The following is a 26,483-nucleotide window of genomic DNA, read 5'->3' on the forward strand; positions in this document are numbered from 1 at the left end:
TTATTGCAATACAGGGATTATGAAAGTCTACATGTTATGTGTTGCACAACTGAAGCTGTTATGTCATTGTTTGAGAGTGCTGCAGAGTGTCCGACTGGCCTCTGAAGATAGTAAATAACTCAGGTCTTTCAAGGACGGTCTATTTAAAGCATGCCAAGGAGAACTGCAGGGCAAGTTCAGAAGATGCTGAATCTACAAAGGCAGAGCTCAGAGAAGTAGGGAAGAAGATCAGGTCATCTTGATGAATGCCACAACACGTGTTAGGAGTCATGGGAAGACTGTGGCTGTCCGTCACATGGACTGTTTCACACAGACTAGTAGACTAGGAAATTCAAGGCCTTCTCTGTAGACAGACATCAGTAATTCATCTGGCATTGAGTCAAGAAGACATTACATCGTCACATATAATCCTGAGCCATTACTGACGCTGATAATGCTGCCCGTCTGGAATTTAGACTGGCTTCTAACGTTTCAACTTCCTTTTGAAATACTTTGATACCAAAACAAAAATCATTGTTTAAAGTCCACCTTACTGTGTCAGAGTTCAAGCTTTTATGATGCTTTGAATAAGCACTGAGAAACTGAAAGCATTTCGGATCATCAGTGCTGAACAACTGTCCATGAAGAGGAAAGTATTTCTGTGCTTATTGTCTAACAACTGATGATCTTCTGCCGGAGGAAGCAGGTCCAAAAGAGTAAACCCTCAAAACCATCTCAATTATAACCAGAACGATGACATTATTTTGATCAAGATCAAGTGAAAATCTTAGTGGGAATCTCTTTGGAACTTCTGCTTCCCAGTCTTTGCAACGTGGATGGTGTACAAGCTTTGAAAAAATATTATACATTTTTATAACCTTCCAGAAGATAAGTGTGTTAAATAGATAGAATACCTATTCTTCTCATAAACTATCACAGCAGTGGAGCCATTTTGAAAATCCAGAAGCTACATGACTACAGCAAGAAACTTCCAGTTTGAGTCCCAGATGTGATCTAATGGGAGTTTGCATGTTGACTCTGCCTCTACTTCATGTTTCTTCCTGCATTTGGGAAACATTCCTTTGTGATGACCTGGCTGTAGGATTGAGTGTGGCTGGTTGTTTTTCCTCATCTATCCCAGTACTGGCCCAACTGTAAATAAATAAATCTGTTAAAATATTTTAAAAGATCTATATTTTTCAAGCACTTCACAGTTTAATGTTGAAAAAGCCTAAATGTGTTACAGAAGGCTAATTTCTTCTGCTGTCAATCATAAACTCAAAATGATGTCCAAGAAAAAATTGTGTTGATGTCTGCGATTGAAATAATTCATTAAAATATCTAAATAATAGTTTTCAAAATGTAATTTGTTTGTTCCAGAAACAGGGATTTTCTCCCAGCGTCCGCTGACAGCAGCAGATGATCTGCAGGGTGAGGGCTCTCATCTTCCTCTTCTGTTTCACTTACACAACCACGACTGATGATGAAATTCAAGTGGACAGTATGTATTTGGAGCATACTGATGTGATGAGGCAAAGATTAAAAAGGTGGAAGAAGATAGGTTTAGTCAGCTGGCTCAGAGAAAAGATTTATTTATATGAAAACAGAGATTTCTGGCAGAAATCTCTCACTCCCAAAAAGCTTCAAGAAACTACCTTATATACACAATATACATATTTTATATTTTATGGAGCCAGAACATAATTTATTAGCTGATGTTTTTACTGTGATTGTATCATCTGCCCCTGGCAAGGTATTACAAGATTAATACATGTGACATGACAAAAGTTACAGGGCAAAAATGTAGCACATAGTTATAGGTGATGTAATTACTATGATGTAGTAATTATATACAATCAGCAAAATGTTGCTCTATTAAATAGTGTGAATGTTTTAAAGATGGAATATCATGATGTAAATATTATGACGGACTGGACAGTGGTTCAGTTGGTAGCACTGTAATCCTGCTCTGGAGTCTATCTATCTATCTATCTATCTATCTATCTATCTATCTATCTATCTATCTATCTATCTATCTATCTATCTATCTATCTATCTATCTATCTATCTATCTATCTATCTATCTATCTATCTATCTATCTATCTATCTATCTATCTATCTATCTATCTATCTATCTATCTATCTATCTCCATTGTCTATATTATTACTGAGTCTTTTTTTTGTTATGCAAAATTGAAAACTGAATCACTCCCATTCTCCGATGATGATGTCCTCTGAGAATCTTGGAAGAGAAACTGGGAGCGGTGACTAACTGGTCTTTTATGGGGTAAATTGAGTTGGGTGGATCTCCCAAGCTTTCTAAACTGACACATTCAGGAGCCCATTTCAGATTTGCTAAAACTGGAGAATTAGTGTGAAAGAGAACCTCACCAGCTGAAAATGTAACAAATGTTGCAGTTTTGGTCCTCAATCAAACTGAGTTTACTGAACTGTCGGGTGGGAAAACATCCATACAGACAAACTGACTTGTTGGTTGGTAGGTGATCAAATACTTATTTCATGCTACAAATACAAATTAATTATTAAAAAAATCATGCAGTGATTTTTATGGAGCTGCGCCTACAATAAAAATAACAGATCTTTCTATTCTTTGTGTTTTGTAAGAGGGCAACGTTGAAAACTTGGTGGAGTGTCCAATACTTATTCCACCAGCATACAGTATATCCAGATTGTTTTTTCGTTGGAGTATTGGTGATGATTAGGACTTTACTGTGTCACTGTATTAAAAGACACATGAAAGGAGAAAGTGCACATGTGTCAATTTAATAATTTCTGTTTAAAGCATTGATCAAATTTAAAACAGTTTGTGGTGAGCTTGTTGTACGCAGCCCTAGTATCTGGGTGAGAGGTTGATTGGGTGGTGCCACAGTGGCTCACACCACCTATAATCTGTTAGTCAGATCGAGGAAGGTCTGTTACCTTGGCAAGCTGATATAATCAGCAGATATTCAAAGTATTGGATCAGAGCAAAGTCCTGATTTACTAGTTGGAAGTCTTTCATCAAAAACAGAATACATGAAACCTCAGGAAATATATCTCTTCATTTAATTTGCTGTTAGATAATTTTCTTACTAAGATAAGAAGAGATAATGAAGCATTCCAGTAGTAAGGCAGTGAGATATGACTGCCTATTATTAAAGCTGCTACTTATATGTAATATCATGTAATTTTACCTGTGCTATGCAATGCTTTGTGGAAAAGCTGCTTTATGAATAAACTTTACTTCCTCACTGATTCCGTTATAAAAACAGAATCTGACTCTCAAAACCAAATTTATGCAAATCAAGAGAACAGAAACTACCTGGGCTTCTTTGATTGGCTTTAAAAATGGCAAAGTATACTGTGGGCTTTCTCGTGAAGATTAAAGGGTCCACAACAAAAAAAAAGAAATTAATGTGTAAACATATCACAGAGACAATTTATTTTTACTTTGAATGCCCGAAACTAAGCTGTAATTATATGTATTTTTAAAAATCAGTTGTGTGCGATCAAAAATATTTTTTTGTGTGTGTTTGGACATTTACCAACACTAACTGCTTTGTCCAGGTCCCTTCAAAATGTCCAGATAGATTCTCATTCCAAGAAGGTGACACCTGTGGTATGAACACATGAGACACAATGACGCTGCTCAGTCATTTAGTCCAGCAGTTTTTCCTGGCAGTAAAAATGCTTGCTTATGTGATCAATCTGATCTTGGTCATTTGTTCTCAGGCTGCCTGGTGACAAACTGTTTGCTGTTGATTGGTTGACTAATCCTGGAAGCAGACATACTGAATCTTAGAATCATTCAAACCTTTGTTTTACCAGGCAATACAGTGAGCCTGCCTATTCACAGGTTAGTATTAGTAGATTCACCTACTTAATGAATAAAGTACTAAATACTTTAGGTATTTAATACTTTAATACCTAAAGTAATAAAAAAAATCAGCTTTTGAAGTTGAAATACCTAGACACAATGCTACATATTGCCACTTTTTCTTGGCTCTGATTGGCTGTGCTCCCAAAAGCAAAGATAAGAAAGTCTTTGGATGTTAGCTTCTATCGTAGTGCCAAGATGGCTTCTGCTGTATGTATTAACGGATAATAAGATATTTGATGTTTGTACTTTTAACACAGGCAGTTTTAGGGATATTCAAGGGGTTCCAGTATTTTCGGATTTTAGCTATTCAACGTTGGTTGTGGTGCCAAACTGCCATGAAACCACCGTCCACTGGATGTTTTCATTTACAAGCATGGGCTGGATGAGGGGCCCTTAATGAAATGTTGAACACGGATCAAAGTAACACATTAAATTCTATCTATTGTGGAGGTTCTAGTGACAAAAAATTGTTCTGAATCTTTTTTATTTCTCCTCTCCTTCCCGTCTTACTGGTATTTATATGTGAGTAGAATAAATGCAACTGTTTATTACATTAATGCAGAATGTTTTTATCATCAGGTTTTAATCTTAGTCCTCATTCTCAATCAATCTAATTTCCTGAGAAGTATATAGACAACTTCTGATTCTTCTTTCATGCAAATTCACCTCTCACAGTGATTGTGAAAATATCCAGAGTAACTGATTTATGATAGATATTATAAGATAATTTTATTAGTCTCCCATAGGAGAAATTTGTCTTGGAAACATACACTGAAATAGATTAGTTCAAACACTTCTGCCTCAGATCATAGAACTTGGTGTCCAGAATGCACTTGTCCTATTTAGTTTGAGAAAACTGCAGATTGACAATAAGGTTTATGCTCAACAATTCCTAATGGCTCAGTCAGGTTAGTCTTAGAACCCTTCACCACATGTTGAGACTCACATGTCTGAACATTTTGGTCTTTTTGTTCATTTCTTTATATGATAATTTTTTTGGTTCATATGTTTCTGAGACAGGTTTCATGGTTACCCCTTTCTTCCCTGCTACTTCAGTACAAACTGATATAATCACATTTCACTGTAGCTGTGATTATAAATTACATCATTTCAAAGACTTGTCAGATTATGTTGAGTTATGAACAGACATGATAAGTGAACATGAACCAATGCTTCTATACCACAGAGCAGCAAAACATTGTAGTTTACCATCAGTGTGTGAGTGGGTGAATGGCAGGGTGTGAGTTTTTATTGGCTAGGTACACCCATGACACCATCACCATTTTATCTCAGGACCAAAACAAAGGAACCAATCAAAATCACCTATACACTAACTCTAAAATGTTTAAAATCAGCAGTTAACATGTAATTTGTCCTCTGGGAAGAAAACAAGGTTCCTGCAGAACACATGCAAATAGCAACATGCAAATTCACACAGGGAGGATTCAAATCAGCAACCTTCTTGCTGTGTAATTAATTATGATAGAGGATAACTCCCTCTAATAAAATAAAAATGGACTCTTAAATCATAAGATAATAGCTACAAGTTGAACCTGAGGGAAAATCCGGGTTAGATATTGGTTAAACGGCAGCACTTTTATTTCAGCTTGACTTTTTCTTATCTAGTCAACATTTTTAACATTGAACTGAGCAAACAAAGCAGAAAAAAGAGAAGTGAGATATCTTTAATAATTTATAATTTATTAAACTGAACACATTTTAATGTCAGGCAAAGATAAGCATAATAAATACAAACTGCTCTTCCCAGACTGTGATTTAATTTACTGAGGGGAAATAAAAACCTGTGCAAACTAACCTTGACCAATGAGAATTAAATAATTGTAGCCTAAACATGATGACCGCAACAGTATTTTGTCTTTTCTTTAGAAAGTGTATTGGATCTCGTTTTTACCACCGCGCCTCCCAACTCAGCGTTTACACCCCAACGTGAAATGACTGCAAACAGAAACTCAGTTATTCAACTGTCTGAACATTTTACAGGCATCTTTTCTGGATGGCAGGTCATCAACAAAACACTTGTCCTTTCCTTCTTCTTTTCCAGGAGTAATTGTGCAATGCATACATAAAACCACCTGTCCAAAGGTGCTGGAACTCCTCTTGGGTTGCTAGGTAACGGCTCAACGCCTGTTGACTGTGCCTTAACAGTAATAGTGCGCCCACCATTTCAGCTTCCCAAGCTGCATTTTGTTTGGAAATTTTGGATATGCTGTTAGGAAAAATCTGAGAATACTGAACAGGAGTTGAGTTATTTCAGGGGAGCCTGGCGGACCCTCAGAAGCAGCTGGGTTTGCTTATGCCTCGGGCCTTTGACAACCGAAACAACACCGTTGAAAAGTTGAATTGTACTGATAGCAGCATGTGAGTCGACGGCGCTAGGACCCGTAGTCCTCATTCCTTCAGGAAGAGGGTGTTGGCTCCGTCAGCCGGTGGCGGAGGAGGAGAGAGCGGGGAGGGACTGCCGAGGTGCTGCTGAAAGCGGCGTGAGCGATGCGAGTCCGGGGCTGAGGAGGACAGAACAGGAGCAGAGCCAGCAGAAAGCATCCAGTCCGAGCGTCGCTTTGTTCCACAACCTGACAGAAGCCGAACACGGAGAGCCATGTCGGTTTTAGCTCTACAAGAATATGAGTTTGAGAGGCAGTTCAACGAGGAGGAAGCCATCCGATGGATGCAGGAGAACTGGTAAGGCTAGCTCCCTCCCTAACGTTAGCGCCTCGTTTTTAATCCCGCCTAACAGTTACTGTCACCGGCGCTGGATCGGGGATTCAGCTCGGTGACCTGCTGCTAAATTTGAACCGTGTAACAGCATCAGCTTTGCTCACTGGGATTAAAGCGGTTATATCATGCTCCCTGTCAGTATATAAACTGAAAAGGAAGCAAATAATCACACAGGCCTTCAGAAAATGAGACTAAAAACAGCTGAAAACCGGCTGCTGCTGTTTATCTTCCTTTTCAGTGACGATTTGTCCTTGACGTCCTGCCATTTATACTCCATCATCATCATCATGGTTTCGTAAAGGTCATCCATCCTCCAGCTGCCTCATCCATTCAGTCAGTGGGCCAGTAGTTTATTAAGCCAAGCCTGGCCATATGCTGACACACCACACACTCCCCAGTCTGCCTCAGGGCGTCCGATTCTTACCAAACATCACATTTATAAGCTTTTACTGCACAACAACAAAGCAAAAACGATTGTTTACATCGATGTTATTGCAAACCTCATCCCTTCTTGGTCAAAAAGAAGGGATGAAGGGTTTGTTCTTAAACAAACATGCAAGTGTTTGTTTAAGAAGGGATGATTTGTGGGCCACAACCGAAAAAAGCAAATTAAACAGAAGATAAATAATGTCTTAAAGCTTTAGTATCTCAAACTGAGGTGTGTGTACCACCAGTGGTACATGGACTGCCTGTTAGAGGTACTCAGATGAAATGTGGATGTTATATTATTACTCATATGGTCTGGTTAGTTAAATATGACCTACAATGCTTAGGGTAGGTCACTAAACATGTTCATTACATTTTTGCACAAAATCATTCCTAGATAATGAGATTTCAGTCTGATCAGACATTTTGAACTCCTTTCAGAATTAGCAGCTTTATATCCAAAGACTCTGCTGCTGATCATGGCCCCCCATCACAATGTTTAAAGAAAATGGCTGCAAACAGATGTGCAATTATACAACCTCTGACCCAAACAGACTCAAAAGCAGAAGCAGAGCCTCCTGCACAACCAACAAGAATGTAGCAACTTCTGAATGGTAAGTCAACAACAAAACTTTTCATTTCCAGCAGCCATTGTACAGCTCATACAGCAATAAGACCAGCTGACCAAATTGTGCTGGAGCTTCTTGGGTTGCTAGGAGAGGGGCTGGCTCATTGAGGTTGCCAGGTAACGGTGAAACCAATTGTGACTTAATCAGGAGATTTTTGAACTTTCTAGAAACAAAAAAACATTTACCTATTTTCCATAATCAGCTGGGTGTTTGTTTAAGCTCTGGGCTGTTTCTACAAACAGATGAAACCCAAATGGAAGTACAGAATCACGCAAAATATGAATTTTGCTTAATAGATCCTATTTACATAATAATAAACTATTAATGCCCAATGAACTTCAATTTCACAATTTAAATTAAATTTAACATAAGCTGCTGAATATTGTGAAATGTGAGGATTTGGTTAAACCATTTCTGGTTTTCTAATAGAATAGAAAAGAAATATCCTTTAATGTCCATCGGTGGAGAATTTGTTGTGCATCAGCAGCAAATTGACAGGAAGAATTCAGATACATATTTAGTAAAGGTAACAAAAAATGGAAGAGACTTTACAGTAAGAAAAAAACTGTTCAATTCTTAAAAATAGCATAATTCAAGTTCTAAGAAATGCTCAACTTTCCCACATGGATGAAGGAACTTTCTGTTAATCTTTCCAACTTTACACTTTTACATTTCAACATTTCAGAATTAAAATATATATTTTGCAATCAAAAGGTTTGTACTGTTGATGTTAAAACACAACATACTGACAAAGTCCAACTCCTGTTGCAGCTCTGCTTTAGAATGGCAGTTACTATGTTGGGACTTGGAAAAACTTAACTGCCTAATGTTAAAGTCTTTCAGCTTCTGTTAATGAGTTATTATTAATGATTAATAATGAGTTAATATTAATGCATTTTTTATGTAACAAAATAAATAATAGCCTATTTCTAAAAAATACACATTGTTATTAACATATAGAAGATAATCTATTATGCTTCTCATTTCGCTGATGATGAATTTGAGCAGAAACTAAAGCTATGATGAGTGATTGTTTGCCCAGGCTTTTGCACAACCTACAACATTGATAAGCCCCGATGTTCAACTGTCACTTTTGATTTTAAGCAAATATTGCTGAGCAGCTGTGTGTGTTTTTATGTAGGTCATGTGCAGGTCCATCCAAGCGTCCTCTGCTTTGACTCACTGGGGGGTCAGTTTTGTCCAAACCAGGTTGAACAAAGAACTGACTTCGAGCAAAACTAAGCAAGCTGTGTGTAAAGTTGGAGTGTACGCTTCATTAAAGATGCTGCAGGGTTTCTGGGAAGGCAGGATGTGTGAGGAGAAGTTGTTCATTTAGAGTCTGTCTGGTCTTACTCAGAGGTGACTGCAGAAAACAGCCACATTTCAAACAAATTCAACCTAACCAGACCTCCTGAAGCCCTGGTTTGGACAGTTCTGTCCTTATTCATTTAGATGTGTGTGTGGGTGTGTGTGTGTGAGAGAAATAGAGAGAGAGACAGGCAGGCTGGAGCTGTCCATACCCTGGTACTGACAGCTGACCAATCACAATCATCTTCTGATGTCTGCTGACAGAGCATTAACCAATCACGTTGCGGCTGCTCTGTGCCCACGCCTTGTGTCGTTTGTGTAGTAGGAAGGAGACTGGAGCGGGTCGGCGCACATGGCCTCAGAGGCAGCAAGGGCAGAAAAATGAGATGAGATTGCTAATTAGCTACATTCACAATGTAAACTGGAACTGATTGTGACATATTTTATATCACTGAAGGTTCATGAAGACAAATGTAATGGTGTGTATTGTTGAAGAATAAGACAGCAAAGCAGTTGATTACGGTTTCATTTAACACAATAGATCCTAATTTTGCTCCTTGTGAACGTGAAGTTACCGTTGTGGTTTTATTTATTTTAATATGGATTAAGCACACTAAACCAACCCTCAAATGAATTCTGATTTATATCCAGAACCTGTTTAGGTGTGATCTAGATATGTAAATAAAAACATGAGTATATTTCCCTGTTTAGCTGTTCAACCTTGTGGATTTGATTGTCCGTATAGTTGGACTGAAGATCCTGTTTCTGTTTCTGGTCTCATTCTGGAAATTCTGCTTTTCTTCTTCTTTTGAGATTTCAAAACAAGAAGATGGATTAAAAACGAAAAATTAATTTTTTTTTCTTTTTAATCCATCCAGACTTTCATTAAACATCAAAATGTTATTGAAAGCTCTTTCAATAACATTGCTTTCAATAACACTGTTATTGAAAGCAGGCTGCTGGATTGAGTAAATATGGGTCGCCTCGCCGCGCCACGCTAACATTACTCCCCTTCCTGCTGCAGCCGCTATGGAGGTTTGTTCCAACCTGGTGCTGCTAATGAACTCCCGGTCATTAGATCAAAACTAATCAGTAAGTGCAGTGACTGAATAAACTGATAAGATGTTACACATCTGTATAAAAAGCCTTCATAAATATTTGCATTTCTTTGTACTTGCTCTTATCGCTGTTTCACTGCTATTTTAGGAGCTCCAGCATCACATTGTACCTTGGTCATCAGAGTCATTGCATAAACAGAACTTGTTATGCATCAGTTAGGACAGCACACAACAAAACCTTATTCAGTCTGGAGAACTGCTTCATCACAGTTTAAATTAGAAACTGGTTCTAATTTAAAGGTATTTTTGCATCAGTGGTAAAAGACTAAAGGTAGTCTTCTATTCTTCAGTTTTTAACCATATAAATGTGTTTTAAATCCCAGCAGTGTTTATAAAAGTGAGTAAAGATCAAACATCCCTCATAGCTTTTATTTCCATGTATGCAAATGCATTGAGAGCACTGCTGGTGTTATTCCAAACCAAAACGCCGAAAGAAATTCATTTTCTGACTCCACAGAAAGGGAGAAAAAATTTATATCAGGCTGTTCATACATATTTTTTTTACAAACTCAAACATTTACTCTATGAACAGAAAAGTGCTTGAAGATTGTTGTACGTTTTCCTGTGAATTCCTGAACTGTCTGTGTTGCTTAGAGTCGACCAACTTCCAGCACCTGAGCAGGTGAACGGCCCATGACCCAGTTTCTCTGGTTTGCTCGGTTTTGCAGGATGTTTGATGTCACCCCACAAACTTCTCTTGCTTAGAATGAAAAAAGTAGAATTTTGGAAAAATGAAATATATTTTGTATGATCCTATATACGTACGTAGTGTAGGAAACATCTTCATAACATACACCACTCTGCTTGAGGTTGATTTTCGCTTTAATTCAACTCCAGTCCATTTGTTTAGAAAGTCCGGTTCATTTGGAGATGTGTAAATGTGTAATCAAACTCTGATCCAGACCAAAAGACTGAACTCCGGTCCATCTACAAACCTCTATCGGGCTTTGATTGAAGTGAATCCTGGTGTGGTTTGATGCATATGTGAACGCCAAGCGGACCAGAAATCGCTCCAAAAGCAGGAAATGGACTACGGCGCAGAGCATTCTGGGTAAACACAATCAGAACAAATGGGAGAAAAATGGCTTTAGGTCTTTTACCAAAGACAAAAGAGAAATCCTACGACCGTTAAAATCTGATGCCACTCCGATATTTACATGTTGTGAAGAAGGAAGTTGTGTGCTTTTTCTTCTTCAGAGGTTTTTGTGTCATTTCCTTCAGTGGTTCTTGGTGCAGGCCAAGAGGGGAACCTGTTTATAAAAAGCTTCTGGATCGTTTGACAGTGGAGTGTGAAAGAGAACTGCAGCAGAACAGAGTCTTCCACATGTGTGTGAAGAACCTTTAAAGGGTTCTGTGGCCTGGTTTCAGTGTTTGGGGTCATCTGAGAAACTTTAGATCATCGTAGAATAATCTCTCTTTCATCAGTTCACCAAATGTTGCTCTGTCTCTTTACTTAGGGTTCTTTTACGTCTGCTTCACATGTCATTGTTTATTATAGGACTCTGTAGGCGCTTCATGTCAGCTGCTCAGGTGTCTTTTAACTGTAACAGTACTCACAGGTGATGGCATTTCCCTTTAAAATAAAGAGAAAGATGTGTTGCTAATCTTTATGAGAACATGCTGAAATTGGGATGAAAATCTTTACTTTCTGCATATGGCTTAATGGAACGAAGTGATGTTAGATTGCTTTACTTTGCAGCATACAGCAGCTTTAGCATTCCATGTTACAGTAATGATAAGCACAAAAATAACAGCATGTTTTTGATATCAGAGATAAAACTTGCATGATAATAAAGCACCAGAGGGAGCAGAATTTCTTCACATTTATAGTTCTCCAGTGAAACAGGCTGATTTTCCAGCTGTGTATCAAACATCTGCATCCTGCTGACTCACTCCTCCAGCCTGCAGACGTCACCATCCCTCCTTAGCATGCAGGTTGTTTCAACCTTTGTTTCAAATCGGGTTCAGAAAAGCCTCTCATGGTGCTGACTGCTTTTCTCAGGTCTTTGAACTTCAGATGGATCCCTGGTGGCTGTATCGCTGCTTACTGCTAACATAAGAGTCTCAAAAATACATCAGAGGATGAAGAATGAGCTTTGTTATGATCTGCATTTACATTTCCATATTCCCTGCTGGAAGAACAGAACATTTACATGGCAGAATCAGGACAGGTTCAGCACTTCTTAAACACTGTCCTTCTGACGATTCACTTTGGGGGGGTGTGTTCTTCGTGGGGGGTCAGGTTTCTGGGACTAGATGGTTCAGGAGATAGCTGTCTTTCCTCTGAGTTTCACATTACTCTTTCATGAAGAAGAGTCGAGCCGTGTGAGTTTTCCAGACTGGCCTTGACCTCTTAAGTGTTTTTCAGAAAACATTCATTCATGTTTTCATGAAATTAGCACTTCTCATGTTATATGTTTCAATATTTTTGGACTGTATAGACTTTTTAGTTTCCACCAAGTGGCCTTGGTGGAAACAAAGGAGTGCAAGTTAAATATATTCGCACCTCTTTCCCAAGAACACATTTAGACATTTCAGTTTATTTATGTGATAAACATACATAATGCACTGCATTTTTTTGATCAGGAAGTAAAATGATACCTGGTCTTCAGTCCTTTTCTTTTTTTTGTTAAAATCTGAAAAGTGTGGCATGCTTTTCTATTCTGCTTGCGTCAGTGCAAGCAGAATATAGATCCACCTTTTGTTGCAGTCACACTGTTTGTCGCCACCAGCTGTAAACATCTGCAGAGTGAATCTTTGCTCAGGTTCTTCCATATTAGATGGAAAATGTCTGTAAACATCAGTTTCAAGTGTTACTACAGATTCTCAGTTGTAGTGATGTCTAGACTTTGACTAGGCCATTTGTAAACATGAATCTCTGGCTGCTCCACACGAGGTTTAGATGTTTGTTCTGGTGTTAAACTTGCAGCTTAGCTCTGTTGTTTCTACGGTTTTGTGTTACTGGAGCGACACGCGGTGATACTGATGAGTGTCGACCTTGCTAACCCAGAATCCACCGCAGGCTCGGCTTCAGGTCCACTGCTCTCTTCATCATCATCATCATTACCGTCGTTGGCGTCAGAAATAGAGAAGTGTCTCAGGAATGAAGGTCTGCCTGAAGTATCGCTGCACTCTGCTGTCACTTTTTATTAGGCTGGAGAAGAAATGCTTTGATTTAAGTAAAGAGAAAGAGAGTGGTGAAGTTTGTGTGTATTTATTCAGGAAGCATGGCGGTGACAAGATTAGAGGTGGCAGCTGTGTTGTAGCAGGATGCAGACATGGCAACTTAAAGATCCATTATGAAGCGGCCAGGGTTTGTGGACATAACTGTAAATGAATGCAGGATAACAGGTTTTTCTGAGCTGCCTCTCTATGTTTTCTGTTGAGTGACTGACTTTAAAACCAGGTTTCAGTTCCATGGATCTGTGGAACTGACCTGAATTGACATACTTTTTGCACGCCGTGGCACATCCATAAGCGACGCTGTGTTGAGTCTGCTCACCATGACGGCCATGCAGCCTCATCCTCAGGCTGAAAACAGAATTACATCATAACTCCAGCTAATACACATCCAAATTACCCAGCAGCTTTAAACGACGCTGTCAGTGTAGGATGAGAAACAATTTATGTTTCTCATCATAAACTGCAAGAGTTACAGCATGTGTAATGTTTAGATTTGTCAATACTGTAATAACTATGCAGAATCCCTGACAACAATCCTACATTGTCTTGCATGCCAGTTATTTCTGCCATGATTTATGACCTCTAAAGTGCAGATTACATGGTTTGTGCTTGAAAAGTGCAATTTTAGTTTCTTCTAATAATTCAGCCCTCTGCTGATTCTGTTAGTCCTCCATGCTGATCCCTCCCAAAGAGCTCTGACTGCGTTGTTTTTCACTTGTGCTGCCCCCAGCTACTTTGAAGAACCGCCGATTCAAGCTTATTCCCACAAAACTCCAATGCACATATTTACCCAGGTAGTCAGCATTTAAACAGAAGTCCTGCTTGCAATGCTTGTCTTTGATTTTAATATTTGTGTTAAAATGAGTCTTTTTGTATGTTGAAGCTGAGCTAACAGATATGACAAAAGTAGGAGAATAATGAAACACTAACTGTAAAACATTTCTTTAAATAAACATGCAGATTTTTCTTCTTTTTCAAAATGTTAATAGTAAATCTTGTTTTCTTATGTAAAAAGGGCATGTAGAAAAAGATATATGTAGTAAAGTGAGGAAATGCAGCCTAGAACATACCTGAAAGTTGTCAGAGCAATGATTTTAGTTTCAAACACCGAGCTCTGAAAGTGACTTTGAAAGCAAAGTCACTGAACACGGTTATGATTCAGACTTCAAACCATGCTGTGATTGTGCAAGTTTTACTTCTTTCCCTAAAATCAGTCTGTCATGCTCATAAAACTCTAAAACTCCATACACAGTTATTTTTCCCACAATGAGTTGATTAGTCATAAAGAGTAAAAATTACACTGCAGTCACACGCTGTCCTTCATTTGGCTCAGATATGAAGAAAAAATGAGTTGTAGCTGAAGGTCTGCAGGCACTTTGTACTGATAGAAGACACAAACGTAAAACCCTTTGTTCAAGAAAGTGTTTTCTTACCAGATTAACTTTATGTTCACAAACAACAGCAGTGGTAGTCTGGCTGTTCATTCCCTGTTTGTGCTGTCACTTTAATTTCAAGGTTCCAGTTATTTTCTAATCTTGAGACAAAAAATATTTGTCTACAAGAAGACAACAGGAAATCTCTTTAAACCTTCTGAGTCTAGGGATAAGTGAAATGTCTGCGTTAGCTTCGGTATCTGCTGATGTCAGTTTTTTTTTTTTTTACATGTCAATTCAATAAATAAAACTTGGTTTATGTTAAAAGCTGAGGTTTATTTCCGTCTCGTTTCTGTTTGTTTTTCTAGAGAGCAGGTTGGTCATGTGACTGTGATGATGATGCAGTGCAAGATTGTGAGAAGTGATGTCAGTGATGTGATCCATAGAGTTGTTAGGCAATAGAAATATGCATAATAGCTATAAATATTGGTTTGTATGGCTCTAAAAGAGGAAAAAAAATCTAATATAGAAAAATATCCTGGATGTTTGAAGTGAAACGAAAAATCGACGCCTGTTTTTGATCAGTTATTTTCAGACGCTGCAGTCGCATCGTGACCGGCTGTGTTAGACGCTCATCTTAGTTTACTGAGATGTGACGGAGCGTTTACAGGAAAAGCTGCGTACTGGTGCGATATTTGTCACCTTCTGCACAGCTGGGACCTGAGAGCAGGAGGAACAAACTTCTCACTGCCAGCTGATCGATGTTCAAACTTATTTTGGGACACTAAACACCTCTGGTGAAGAGTTTTTTTTCCCAGCATTAGAGCATATAAAAACACATGACATCATCTAAGAAAAACGAATGAACTTCATAACCCAGAAAAACTAGATCCACAGATAAGTGATGAAGGTGGTTATTCAGGTAAGGTTTGTGAAGAAAAAAATCTGTAGATTCCTGAGAGCTGCTGTTGCTTCAGGGCTTTAGCCAGAAGGCAGCAGCAGCAGCACCTTCTCTTGCCCAACCGTCTCTACCAGCTTGTCAGCTTTGACTTTGCCTTTAGGTTGATTTTTTTCCTTTTTATTTTTTTCTGACGGCAGAAAAATCTGTCTTCTAAATATACCTCAGTAGAGCCTGAATATCAAATACTGTGGCTTGTATTAACATTGGAAAGCAAGACAACAAAGGTGGTGATCAGATGTTCAAAATCTAATAACAAGTATTTTAGATTTAAAGTCATTGATAGTAACATATTCTCCTCAGCTCAGTCAAGACAGAACTGAAGGTAAACCTACAACGAAGTCCGAACCATGAGAATGAACTCTTTAGATCAGGGGCGTCCAAACTTTTTGTCTTTTGGGTCAAAATTCTCCAGTGAATTCTATACCTGCTCAGCAATAAATTAAGCATGCAGTGTTTTAATAAAACAAAGTAGTTGGAGGTTTTGTAGAAAAGGGATCTTTAAATCATCCAAAATGTATGATAGGTTTTTGCTTTATTAAAGAAAAGTTTCCAGTTTGTAAATTCTTTTGGCTCAACTGGAACAAAATGCAGATAAATGTTTTCAGCACTAAGAACATGATCTGGGTCAGTGCTGTATTTATCCAAGTTTAATAGATTAATTAATTTCTGAGCAGAACTGTGGATAGTCGTGATCCTGTTTATTGTGCAGTTATTGCAACAAGATTTTATGTGTCTGTAATAATTTTGCTCTAATGAAAAATAAGAAGTCTTGATCTGGATCAGCCGCTTCTGCTAGCAGTCCAAATTTGTATCATTCTTAATCTGAAGTTGGGGGCTGCACAAAATCAGACCCTAGACCGCAGTTTGAACAACCCGGTATTAGATTAAGTTAAATTTAATCTAATTATATTATGACCCGAGGAACATCAACAGAGTTTGATCGTTCCTGTCTCGGTGCTAAATGGGACTTTATCTATTCAGTCATTCACCCATTCACACACGCATTCAAACTCACGCACACACACCTTCACACACTATCACCTGCAGATCGGATTTCTGCAACGCTTCACTATAGGCTTCCTCCAAAGGATTTCTACTGTTACTCTAACATTCAGCTGCACTAGTGTTGACAAAGGTTAGAGCGCGCTCACATCAATACAAGATGTCTGTCTCTGCATGTGACCTGCTGCTCCATAAAGTCCAGAAGGACTTGTGATAAATCTAAAGAAAGAAACTGTCCACTATGAGGCATTAATGTCCTACAACCGCCTGGAACCGTCTTGCTCCAAGCGCCACACTCTTTATTAGCTATTAGCATTTTTGGAAATAAGATTTTAAATTCTCAATATTATTATTTGTTTTGCTTAGTATTTATATTGTTTATTCATTTGTGGAATTAGAATTTCAAAATTAATGCTTCTTGAATTTTATCATCTCTCTCTTCTATTATGTCATCATTTATAATCATCAACACTAGAAGTGCTGGAGTTAGTCCATTGTGACATATACCTATGCAGTCTAGAGATAGTCCAACTGGCCTGAAGGATTTTATCTAGCAGGTGCTTTTGTTCCGTAAATAGGGCCATTACCTTATAAGTACCCTGGTAACGGCCTCAACACATCTCACAGTTGCACAATTGTTCCTTAGACTTAGACTTCGACTTAGACTTAGACTGACTTTGTTGTCATTTTCAATGCACAGGGTGAATACAGAACGAAATTTCGTTGCATACGGCTCAGGACAATGTTTGAGGTTCCAATGTTGTGAGTAAAATAAAATACAGTATAAAATATGAATATAAATCTAAATATAAAATATAACGTGCAGGACTGACAGTAAAATAGAAGTTATTTAGCTCTGTACATGTGCAAGGTATAAAGTGGAGACCAGTTTTTGAGTACAGTCCAGTTAAGAGTTCAGCAGTCTGATGGCAAGTGGGAAAAAGCTGTTTCAGAACCAGGTGGACCTGCACCGGATGCTGCGGAAACTCTTTCCAGAGGGCAGCAGGGAGAACAGTCCATGGTGGGGGTGTGAGGGGTCACTGATGATGTTTCGGCCTCAGGACACGCATCCTGCATCGATGGTTGACCTGACACTTCGCCCTTTTGCCTGAGCTGGGTGTGGAAGGTTGTTGCCGAAGCAGTTTCTCCTTGTGTGCCTTCTTCTCACTCACATGAGAGTTACCCAACTCTTTTGCAAGCTCAACCAGGAAGTCCACCCGTCTCTCCTGCACCCCAATGCATGCCTGATAAATGTTTCCATGTTTGCCAGGTTTGCTGACCAGCTGTCACATAGTGATGGAACCTTGGTCACCCCCCGCAAGATTATGACTGAAATAAATGCCATTAGTTCTTGTGAGCTAAATAGGTGAAGCAGTCACCTATTTATCCTCCACAGCACAAAAGGCTGCATGCAAATTTGCATGTGCAAAGTCTTCCAGATTTCTTTTGCTTACACTTTTTGCATGATTTTTTTGAGGTGGATCAACACAATTAATTTGGTTAGTTTATTTCTAAACTGTCATTTTATACCCTCTTAGCTTTATTTCAAAGAGAAACATTACTAATTTCTTTTAGAAAAACCTTTGCATATTTTTTGAAACAGATTGTATGTTTTGCAAACTCTATGTACATTTGGCAAAATGACCTGGATAATGCAGCACAACATCATGGATCAGCTGCAAAAGGTCACATCTCTCCAAAAACACTTCATGTATGCTTCAAAACTAAACTGACTAGTTGTAGGTATCATAGATACCCACCCCCAACATGGACTATTCACACTCCTACCTTCTGGCCTGACGGTCAACGACCACATGTACAATAGAAGAATAGAAGAATGGATGAATGGAGGCTAATTTGAGCCATCAGAGTCATCAGTTTGGACTCAGGGTCTTTTGGCACTGTTTCAGCAAGTCTGGGGAGAAATCGAAAACCTAGTACTCCTAGTGTCATTGGCTTTCCAGAAAATGTCCTCAGTCCTTTTAACCAACATTTTCTCTGTTTCTGCCATTTATTTTTGGACTTTGCATCACTGAATGTGGATGAGAAGGGCTTTAGAAAAAAGACTGATGAAATTTTCATTCCAATCCAAATTTCCTTTAAATTTCTTGTTGTTGGCCTGTGCTCTAGAGTTAATAAATATATATTTATGTGCAATTGCTGATTTTATTATAATATCCTGAAGGAGAAATTCTTTCTGTTCCAGTATTTTTCTACCTTTGAGGATTTTTTATTTCTTTGACAACAGAAATGAAAGCTCCATCTCTGATGCTAAACGGGATCTGTCACACATGCATTCAAACTATGTGTGTGTGTGCTCAGGATCTGACTAGAAGGAAACTCAGTGTACTCAAGACTTAAAGCTGAGGCTACATAGCCACTGTTACCTTTGACCTTTGGCCTTGAATGGCATTTCCCTGCAGGAGAATACAAAGCTTGTTCCTCCTCTGCTGTATCTGCAGCTTCAGACAGTATGTAGGCCACTGTCTTGTGTGCCGATCTGTTCTGCCCCCTCCCTGTGTGGTTGGTTGAGGAACAGTGATGTCATTCTGCAGTCCTGTTGTCATTCTGTGAAAGCAGCTTCTTTTGACATCGACCGTGTTGCTTTGTCCTCTGCTCTGCAGAAGCAGCTCATGAGTTTATGGCTTTCCAGCACAAACGCTCCTGGAAGTATCTTAGTTGTTAAACTAACAGAGCGATGTCTTACTGCCTTCAAAAGACGTGCAGATCTGACAAAACCTGGTGCTGTTGGTTGATCTGCAAGACAGAATCAGTTGTTTAACATGTTAAATGTGTCTCATGCTGCAGATCTGTAGGTTGCTTTGAAGGATGATTACATCAAATCATTCTCTGTGGTTTATTGGTTTACACATTTCTTAAATAGTTTGATCAGTTGATTATTTTTGTACAAACCATTTTCTTCTGTCATTTATTTATGAAACCTTACATTATAGCACTGCAATTATTAATAGATCGGTTCATTTCTGTTTTTAAGTTGAGCTCAAAACAGAAATGAACCAATCCAAATTTTCTAGCTCATTTTTGATCTCCAGGGTTTGTAAAACAACAACCTGCTGCTACCAATACTAAATTTTATTTAACAATCACAATATAATGTGAGCACTTAAAAAAATTCCCGCTTTTAGCAGTGAATAATTATTTTTATCAGGATCATCAGATTACATCAAGAATGTAAAATGTACAGTACTTTGTCTTTAGCATCAGATAGAAACACTGACACCTCTGCATCATTCTAGATAAAGAAGATCTTTAAATCTTTATTTACATACTAATATTTACAAATCCAGCAGATTCCAAGATTAAAAAGAGTTGGAAGAATTCTCGAACAAGGCAACTCAACCTTCCTGTTATCTGCTGAAGTCTTGCTCTTTCTCACAGCCTGAGTTAACCGTAGGCATGGCAACAACATCCACACTAAAAGAGTGGTGGTTGGTGTGTTCACTGACCAAAGAATGATTGGATTTTTACAATACAAATTGGCTGGTCACCAGCCAGAGACACTCGAGCTGAAAATGGGTTGAGTCTGGTCTGTAGTCGATTTCACAGGGCACTTTGAGTACAAATGCCTTAAAATAAATTGTTGCTATGGAAACCTTCCTGTAGTTCTCAAACATTTAGCTTTTTTTTTACCTCCCTCCTGTAAACCTGATTCCTCGAGCCTTGTTTGTCCCAGTTCTAGTTGATTATTTTTAAAATTATTCCTCTGACTGAACATGTGGTCGGATTTAAGTAAATAGAAAAAATCTTATGTTTTTTTACTGAGGAAGATGATTTCTCTCATATAGCTTCCATATGACACGAAATGATCCTTCGTGTCACGTCATATTCATACTTCAGGGAAACAGGAAGTCATGGATTATTAATTAAGACATTTTTTGCAGTCAGAATGTGATTTTGTTAATAATTATTTCTTAAAAAGGGATTTTATTGTCACTCAATAAATAAAGTCAAATTATTGGTTCACATTTTTCAGAGTGAGATCATGTGGAAGCCATTACTGTAATATCCTTTATGCATCCGATATACTCTAGAAATCAAGTAATATTTGTCATAATATGTGTCATATTAAAAAAATATTAAAAAAGACATTAAAAATAACTTTTCCATACTTTTTTACTTTGTTTTTCTTCTCTATTGTACAGTTTAGTTGAAATAAAAATGTGAAACATTTAGAGTTACTTAAATTATTTTAATTTGAAAATGCTGTTTTTGAAAAGCATAATTCCTCAGTAACACAATAATAGAATAGAATAGAATAGAATAGAAGTACTTTATTCATCCCAGCAGGGAAATTACTTCGCAGTTACAGCATAGAGACAAGACACGATAACAACTACCACTGAGTAGTAGTTGTAGATAAAATAAAAAATAAAATATAAAATGCTATAAATTGTAAAAATATAAAATGCTGTTAATATAAAAAGCAACTTAAGAGCAGTCCTTGCAAAGATTAAAAAAATGCAGATATGTATATGTAAATATATGTACAGCAGTGTGCCACAGTGCAGTTGTGCAAAATTGGAATGATTTGGCAGAACAATGATTTAGCTTTTATTGTACAGTGAGATGGCATGTGGCAGGAAGGATTTCCTGTATCTGTCCCTACGACAGCGGAGCTGGAGCAGCCTATGTGAGAAGGTGCTCCGCTGTCTGTCCACTATGTGGTGGAGAGGGGGCTGTTTATTGTCCATAATAGACAGAACCTTCTTCAGTGTCCTCCTCTCCACCACAGTTTCCAGGGACTCCAGCCTTAGTCCCAGTACAGAGCCAGCTTTCCTGATGATTTTGTCTAGTCTATTAGAGTCGCCAGCTCTGATGTTGCTTCCCCAACACAGCAGCAAAGAAGATGGCACCGGCAACAACACTGATAGAAGGTCTCCAGCATCTTGCTGCACACATTGAAGGATCTCAGCTTCCTTAAAAAAGAAAATATTTCTGCTATATTTTGAAGGATTAAGGAAAATTATCCAAAATAATCTACTACAACATCAGGGACATGAAGCCTTCAGATCCAATGTTTTTAGCTCCCCTGCTTTAAACTAATGTTATTTTAGGACAGGGCTGATCTGGTTGGCATTTTCTTCGTTCCTCTCAGGATCCAGTCTGTCCACTCAGCCCACCTGTGCCGTGGGATTTGCTGAGTGCTGGAGAACGCTCCGTTTTTTCTGTATCCAGTCAACAGAACAGAAGACTTTCCTCTTCATGTGGAGCAGCTCTGATCTCCGCAGCAACTGCTGCAGCCTGGCAGCATTCAGTTACACCTGCAGCTGGACTCAGACTGTAATAATCGTAGGCAGGTGTGGGAGTGTCAGATGACAACGTGTGTCTCTCTTCAGCAGTATTATGGGTCAACTGTATTTTATTCAACACAGAACAAAAGTCAGGGAATTGTCATAATTCTTTTAGCTTTACACCATGTTATAATGATGTGTATTGCTTTGATTCTTTTAAAGCATGTTTGAAGAAACCTTGAATTTCTTATACAACCATTCAAAGGTGTTTTAACACTCCCACAATGTGCCACCTATTCCCACACAGCTGATCTCTGGAGCTGCAGTCTTAGAGCTTCTACCCCACAGAGCATCACTTCCCCACTCAGCTCCTCCAGACTAGCGGCAGCAGCAATTAGCAAACACCTGGTGGAACTGAGCTTAAAATACAAACTATTTCTCAGTGCAGCCCTCCTAAGAACGGTGGCAAACATCATTATGGAAACACATTGTTGTCATGATGTACTGAAGGTGGAGTGTTGGAAAAGTAGGAGGTTCTTAAAGAGACGGACACCAATTTCAAAATGTTGGATACGGCTATGATGGGAAGTCAGATTTATTTTAAGTTATTTCTGATTCATACAGCATGTCTTCAGGATCTTTTGAAACTTCATTCTGTTTCCAGAACTTTAAGATCAAATAATCAGCTGCTACTGAATGTTCCTCAAACTCATCTTAAGAGAAAAGGAGATCAGGCCTTCTCGGTCTCCTACTCTATGGAATCATCTACCTTTCCAGAGTGTTTTTTCTTTACTTATTATTACTCTTATTATTTTAACATTATACAAATATTTTTTTCTTGTATTATTTTCTTTTTCTCAACTTCTTTTAATTTTTGTACAGCACTTTGATGCAGTTGTAAGCCTGTTTTTAAAGTGCGATATAAATACATTTGAATTAGACATTGACATTGACCTCGGGGTTGAAAAAGCGAAATAGTGGCTTTACACTTAAACCAATCAAAATGCTTGAATGAATTCATCACAGCAGCCAGCCAATCAGTGTTGATCTCTTATGTGTGCTTGAAAATCTTGGCCGTGCCGAGACAAACTTTTGTTTTCGGTCAAAATGTTTTTCAGACTTTGATGATAGCCAATCTAGATGTAGTTTGTGTCTTTTGTGTTCTGTTATTTTAGTGTAAACTGCTGCTTATGAACAAACTATGAAAATTATTAAATGCATTATAGTCAGCATCAAAGATGAATAGCTGCTCTTCATCTTTACCTTCTTTACTTTTCCTTTAGTTTCAGTGAACATTAAGTCCAAACACGAGCCTCTGATTAACAGTGCTTTGGGACGATAAGAGCTTTCTTCAGCGATGTCTGTTGTTTATGCTGACAGGAAGAAGTCGTTCCTGTTCTCTGCGCTCTACGCTGCCTGCATCCTGGGAGGGCGTCATGTCATGAAGCAAAGGGAAAAGTTTGAGCTGCGGAAACCGCTGGTGCTGTGGTCTCTCACGCTCGCTGTGTTCAGGTGAGAGGTTGAAGCGCAGACGATGACTGGCTAAAGTATCCACAGTGTTTGGTCACATCACATTCCAGCTGATTTAAGCAACAGATCAACACTATGTAATAGTAAGGACACAATACACCGATTCACTTTACAAATGTGGTCCTATTAAAAGTGACAAGAATTTAAAAAACTTCATAATTATTCTCTGCTTCGTGTTTTTAAAATTCTCATAATCATAGGTGCAGGCGGTGACAGCACTTGATGTGTAAAGTAGAAACTGTGAACAGCTACTTCTATCGACTTCACAGTAACATGAAAGTTTAAAACCAGTTATTATGCTTATGTATAAACCCTTATAGAGGAGGCAGAGCTTCATTTACCTGATTTGTTCACTCTTCATCGTTCCTGTTGTCCCAGTATCTTTGGTGCCATCCGCACTGGGAGCTACATGATGTTCATCCTGATGAGCAAAGGGCTGAAACAGTCAGTTTGCGACCAGAGTTTCTACAACGGGCCAGTCAGCAAATTCTGGGCTTACGCCTTCGTCCTCAGCAAGGCTCCTGAACTGGGTGAGTCGAGACATGTCTGATGTTGTCTGACTGATGGGAGACATGCAGCGGTTGAGGTTACAGTAGTTAAGTATTCTGCGGTTCTGAATAGCAAATTGAATTATAATGTAATTTTACATGAATGTTAAAGTTAAAGATGAGAGGATTTGTCTTAGATTGGATGAGAAAGTTTTTTGATCCAATTCCAGAGCTGAACCAACTACAGTAGCTAATCCCTTCTGTTTTTGGTTGTGGTGTACCTGAAATGAATCTGCCAACATAACTTCACTTGGCGAACTTAAAGATTAAGGACTTCTTCATTTCTGTTATTGAAGTTATAAATCATATGATGAGAAAAATCAAAGCTAATCACAGATATTAAACTTTTTGATCACTCAACTTTGTTCAGTTTTTACCTGGAAAGCAGAAGCACCAAAACTCCTGTGAAGCACTGGCGACCTGTCCAGGGCGTGCCCCACCTCTCGCCCTTTGAGCACATTGTATCTCATTCTGAATGTTCTGCATTTCTGAAAATGATTGATAATCCCGTCTCTCTTCAGGTGACACTCTCTTCATCGTCTTGAGGAAGCAGAAGCTCATTTTTCTCCACTGGTACCACCACATCACCGTGCTGCTCTACTCCTGGTACTCCTACAAGGACATGGTGGCGGGCGGCGGTTGGTTCATGACCATGAACTACTTGGTCCACGCCGTCATGTATTCCTACTACGCGCTGCGGGCAGCTGGCTTCAAGGTTTCGCGCAAGTTCGCCATGTTCATCACTCTGACCCAGATCACCCAGATGCTGATGGGATGCGTGGTCAACTACCTGGTGTACTCCTGGATGCAGCAGGGCCAGGAGTGTCCATCCCACATGCAGAACATTGTGTGGTCCTCTCTGATGTACCTCAGCTACTTTGTGCTTTTTGTCCAGTTCTTTTTTGAAGCCTACATCGGCAAGTCCAACTCATTGGCCAAGACTGATGTCAAGAAGAACGAGTAGAGAGGAAAGGAATGCCAAAAGCTTGGGATGCAGGGAGATAATTTAATAAAAGAATAAAAGCGAAGCGCAGGGACCAGTGGTGTGAGACAGGATTGGAATGGGATGAGAGAAATGTGTCATGGAGTCTGGGGTTGCTGGGATTATTGATGGGTTGGTGTGGGAGGTAGGGGGGAGGGAGGGGGTCATGAAATGATTGGTGTTTGTGCTTCAGGTTTACAACTTATTGAAGACCTAAAAAGGAGGTAATGTCTCCCTTGAGGGATACGGAGGAAGTAGCACCACCATGATCAGAAGCCATCATGAGTCATTCACCTGAACTCTAAAATGTTCCCCTATGAATTCACTTTTAAAATCCTTAAATATAACAACAAAAACAAGCTCATTGTAAACTTTTACAATAGTAAAACCATCAAATTTGTTAGAATATGTTTTATTTATTACCGACCAAAAAAAAAGGTACTCGTAATGATCGATGGCCTCATTGTTAATGTGAACCATCAGAGTTTTTGTCCGTTTCTTGTCTGTGTTTGTTGTTTCGCTTTAATCTGAGAACGAAAAGGTTCGAGACGCCGGTGAGCAAATGAAGCTGAAGTTTTAGCAGTTGATGTGAAGCGATGTGGTGAGGGGCGAACCCGTTGTTAATATAATGTGCATATCAAGATACAGTAGAAATGTTTAACATCTGCTCCAGTTTACAGTGTGGCTGATTTGCTTCCACAACAGTTGCCAATGAATACAAACCAGTAGGAAAGACAGATTGAAGCTGGCCTCATGGACTGAAGCCAGGCTGGGTTTGGATGAGATGCTGACCGTGTCCTGCTTCATCTCTGGTCTCAACTTTTCAGATGCACTGATTTCCGGACCCTTGTCTGTATTACAGGGTTCCTACCAGTGAGGAATACTAATCTGTTGGACACTGATACCTTAGCTGGAGTACAAACATACTTATGTTTAGCAAGAAAACAAAAAAACATCATGCAAATTGTCAAAAATCTGCTGTATTGAAAAAAGGTATGTATCCTTAATGGTGTCTGTTGTGCTATTGTGCATTTGCACTATATCAATGTCAGAAAACAATTGTTGCTGAAAAACCCAATGTATGAAGAAAGTGTGCAAAAATGTGACATGCTTGTGGTGTTTTCTTTTCTGTGCCATCATGGCGTCACGCGTACATAACCCGTTTGTTGGTGCTGAAAGTAAAACAAATGAGTTTAAATGCAATCTGTCCAGTTTTTCTTGTTAAGACATTAAAAAAACAGAGGGGAGTTTTCTGTTTTGATTTAGACTTCCTCCACACGTAGCCAGCTATCTGACAAACCAAATAGATTTCTATGTGATTTGGCCTTTTATCCACATGTAACCTCACTAAAAATTATTAATCATAAAACATCCAGCCAAAGCGAAGATTGGCAATCTCTCATTTTTTGCTTTTTGTGTGGATATTAGAAACCGGAAATTTAAAGAAAAACGCACGACAATCTACAACAACATGTGGTCACATCTACACATGTGGTCATTGCTATTGTTTGACCATGCAGTGAAGGAAAGATGGCTGCTGTCAGAGAGGGGCTGATTTTTACATTAGTTATATCA

The 26,483-nt window shown here is 38.8% G+C and overlaps 1 protein-coding gene across 1 annotated transcript; it reads left to right on the forward strand.

Annotated features, from left to right (window-relative positions):
* Positions 1-6,297: 6,297 nt before the first annotated feature.
* On the forward strand, positions 6,298-26,155 carry elovl6 (ELOVL fatty acid elongase 6). The gene is made up of 4 exons (XM_023328873.1): positions 6,298-6,560; positions 23,229-23,360; positions 23,757-23,908; positions 24,448-26,155. The coding sequence occupies exons 1-4, from the start codon at positions 6,478-6,480 to the stop codon at positions 24,888-24,890; spliced, it is 810 nt and encodes a 269-aa protein (XP_023184641.1). The 5' UTR covers positions 6,298-6,477; the 3' UTR covers positions 24,891-26,155.
* The last annotated feature ends 328 nt before the right edge of the window (positions 26,156-26,483 follow it).

Source organism: Xiphophorus maculatus, chromosome 23, assembly GCF_002775205.1.
Source record: "Xiphophorus maculatus strain JP 163 A chromosome 23, X_maculatus-5.0-male, whole genome shotgun sequence".
Taxonomy (NCBI): Eukaryota; Metazoa; Chordata; class Actinopteri; order Cyprinodontiformes; family Poeciliidae; genus Xiphophorus; species Xiphophorus maculatus.

Coding starts and splice junctions, on each gene's coding strand:
- elovl6 (XM_023328873.1), top strand. CDS start 6,478: ATGTCGGTTTTAGCTCTACAAGAATATGAGTTTGAGAGGCAGTTCAAC. Junction 6,561..23,228: donor CGATGGATGCAGGAGAACTG/GTAAGGCTAGCT, acceptor TTATGCTGACAG/GAAGAAGTCGTTCCTGTTCT. Junction 23,361..23,756: donor CTCACGCTCGCTGTGTTCAG/GTGAGAGGTTGA, acceptor CTGTTGTCCCAG/TATCTTTGGTGCCATCCGCA.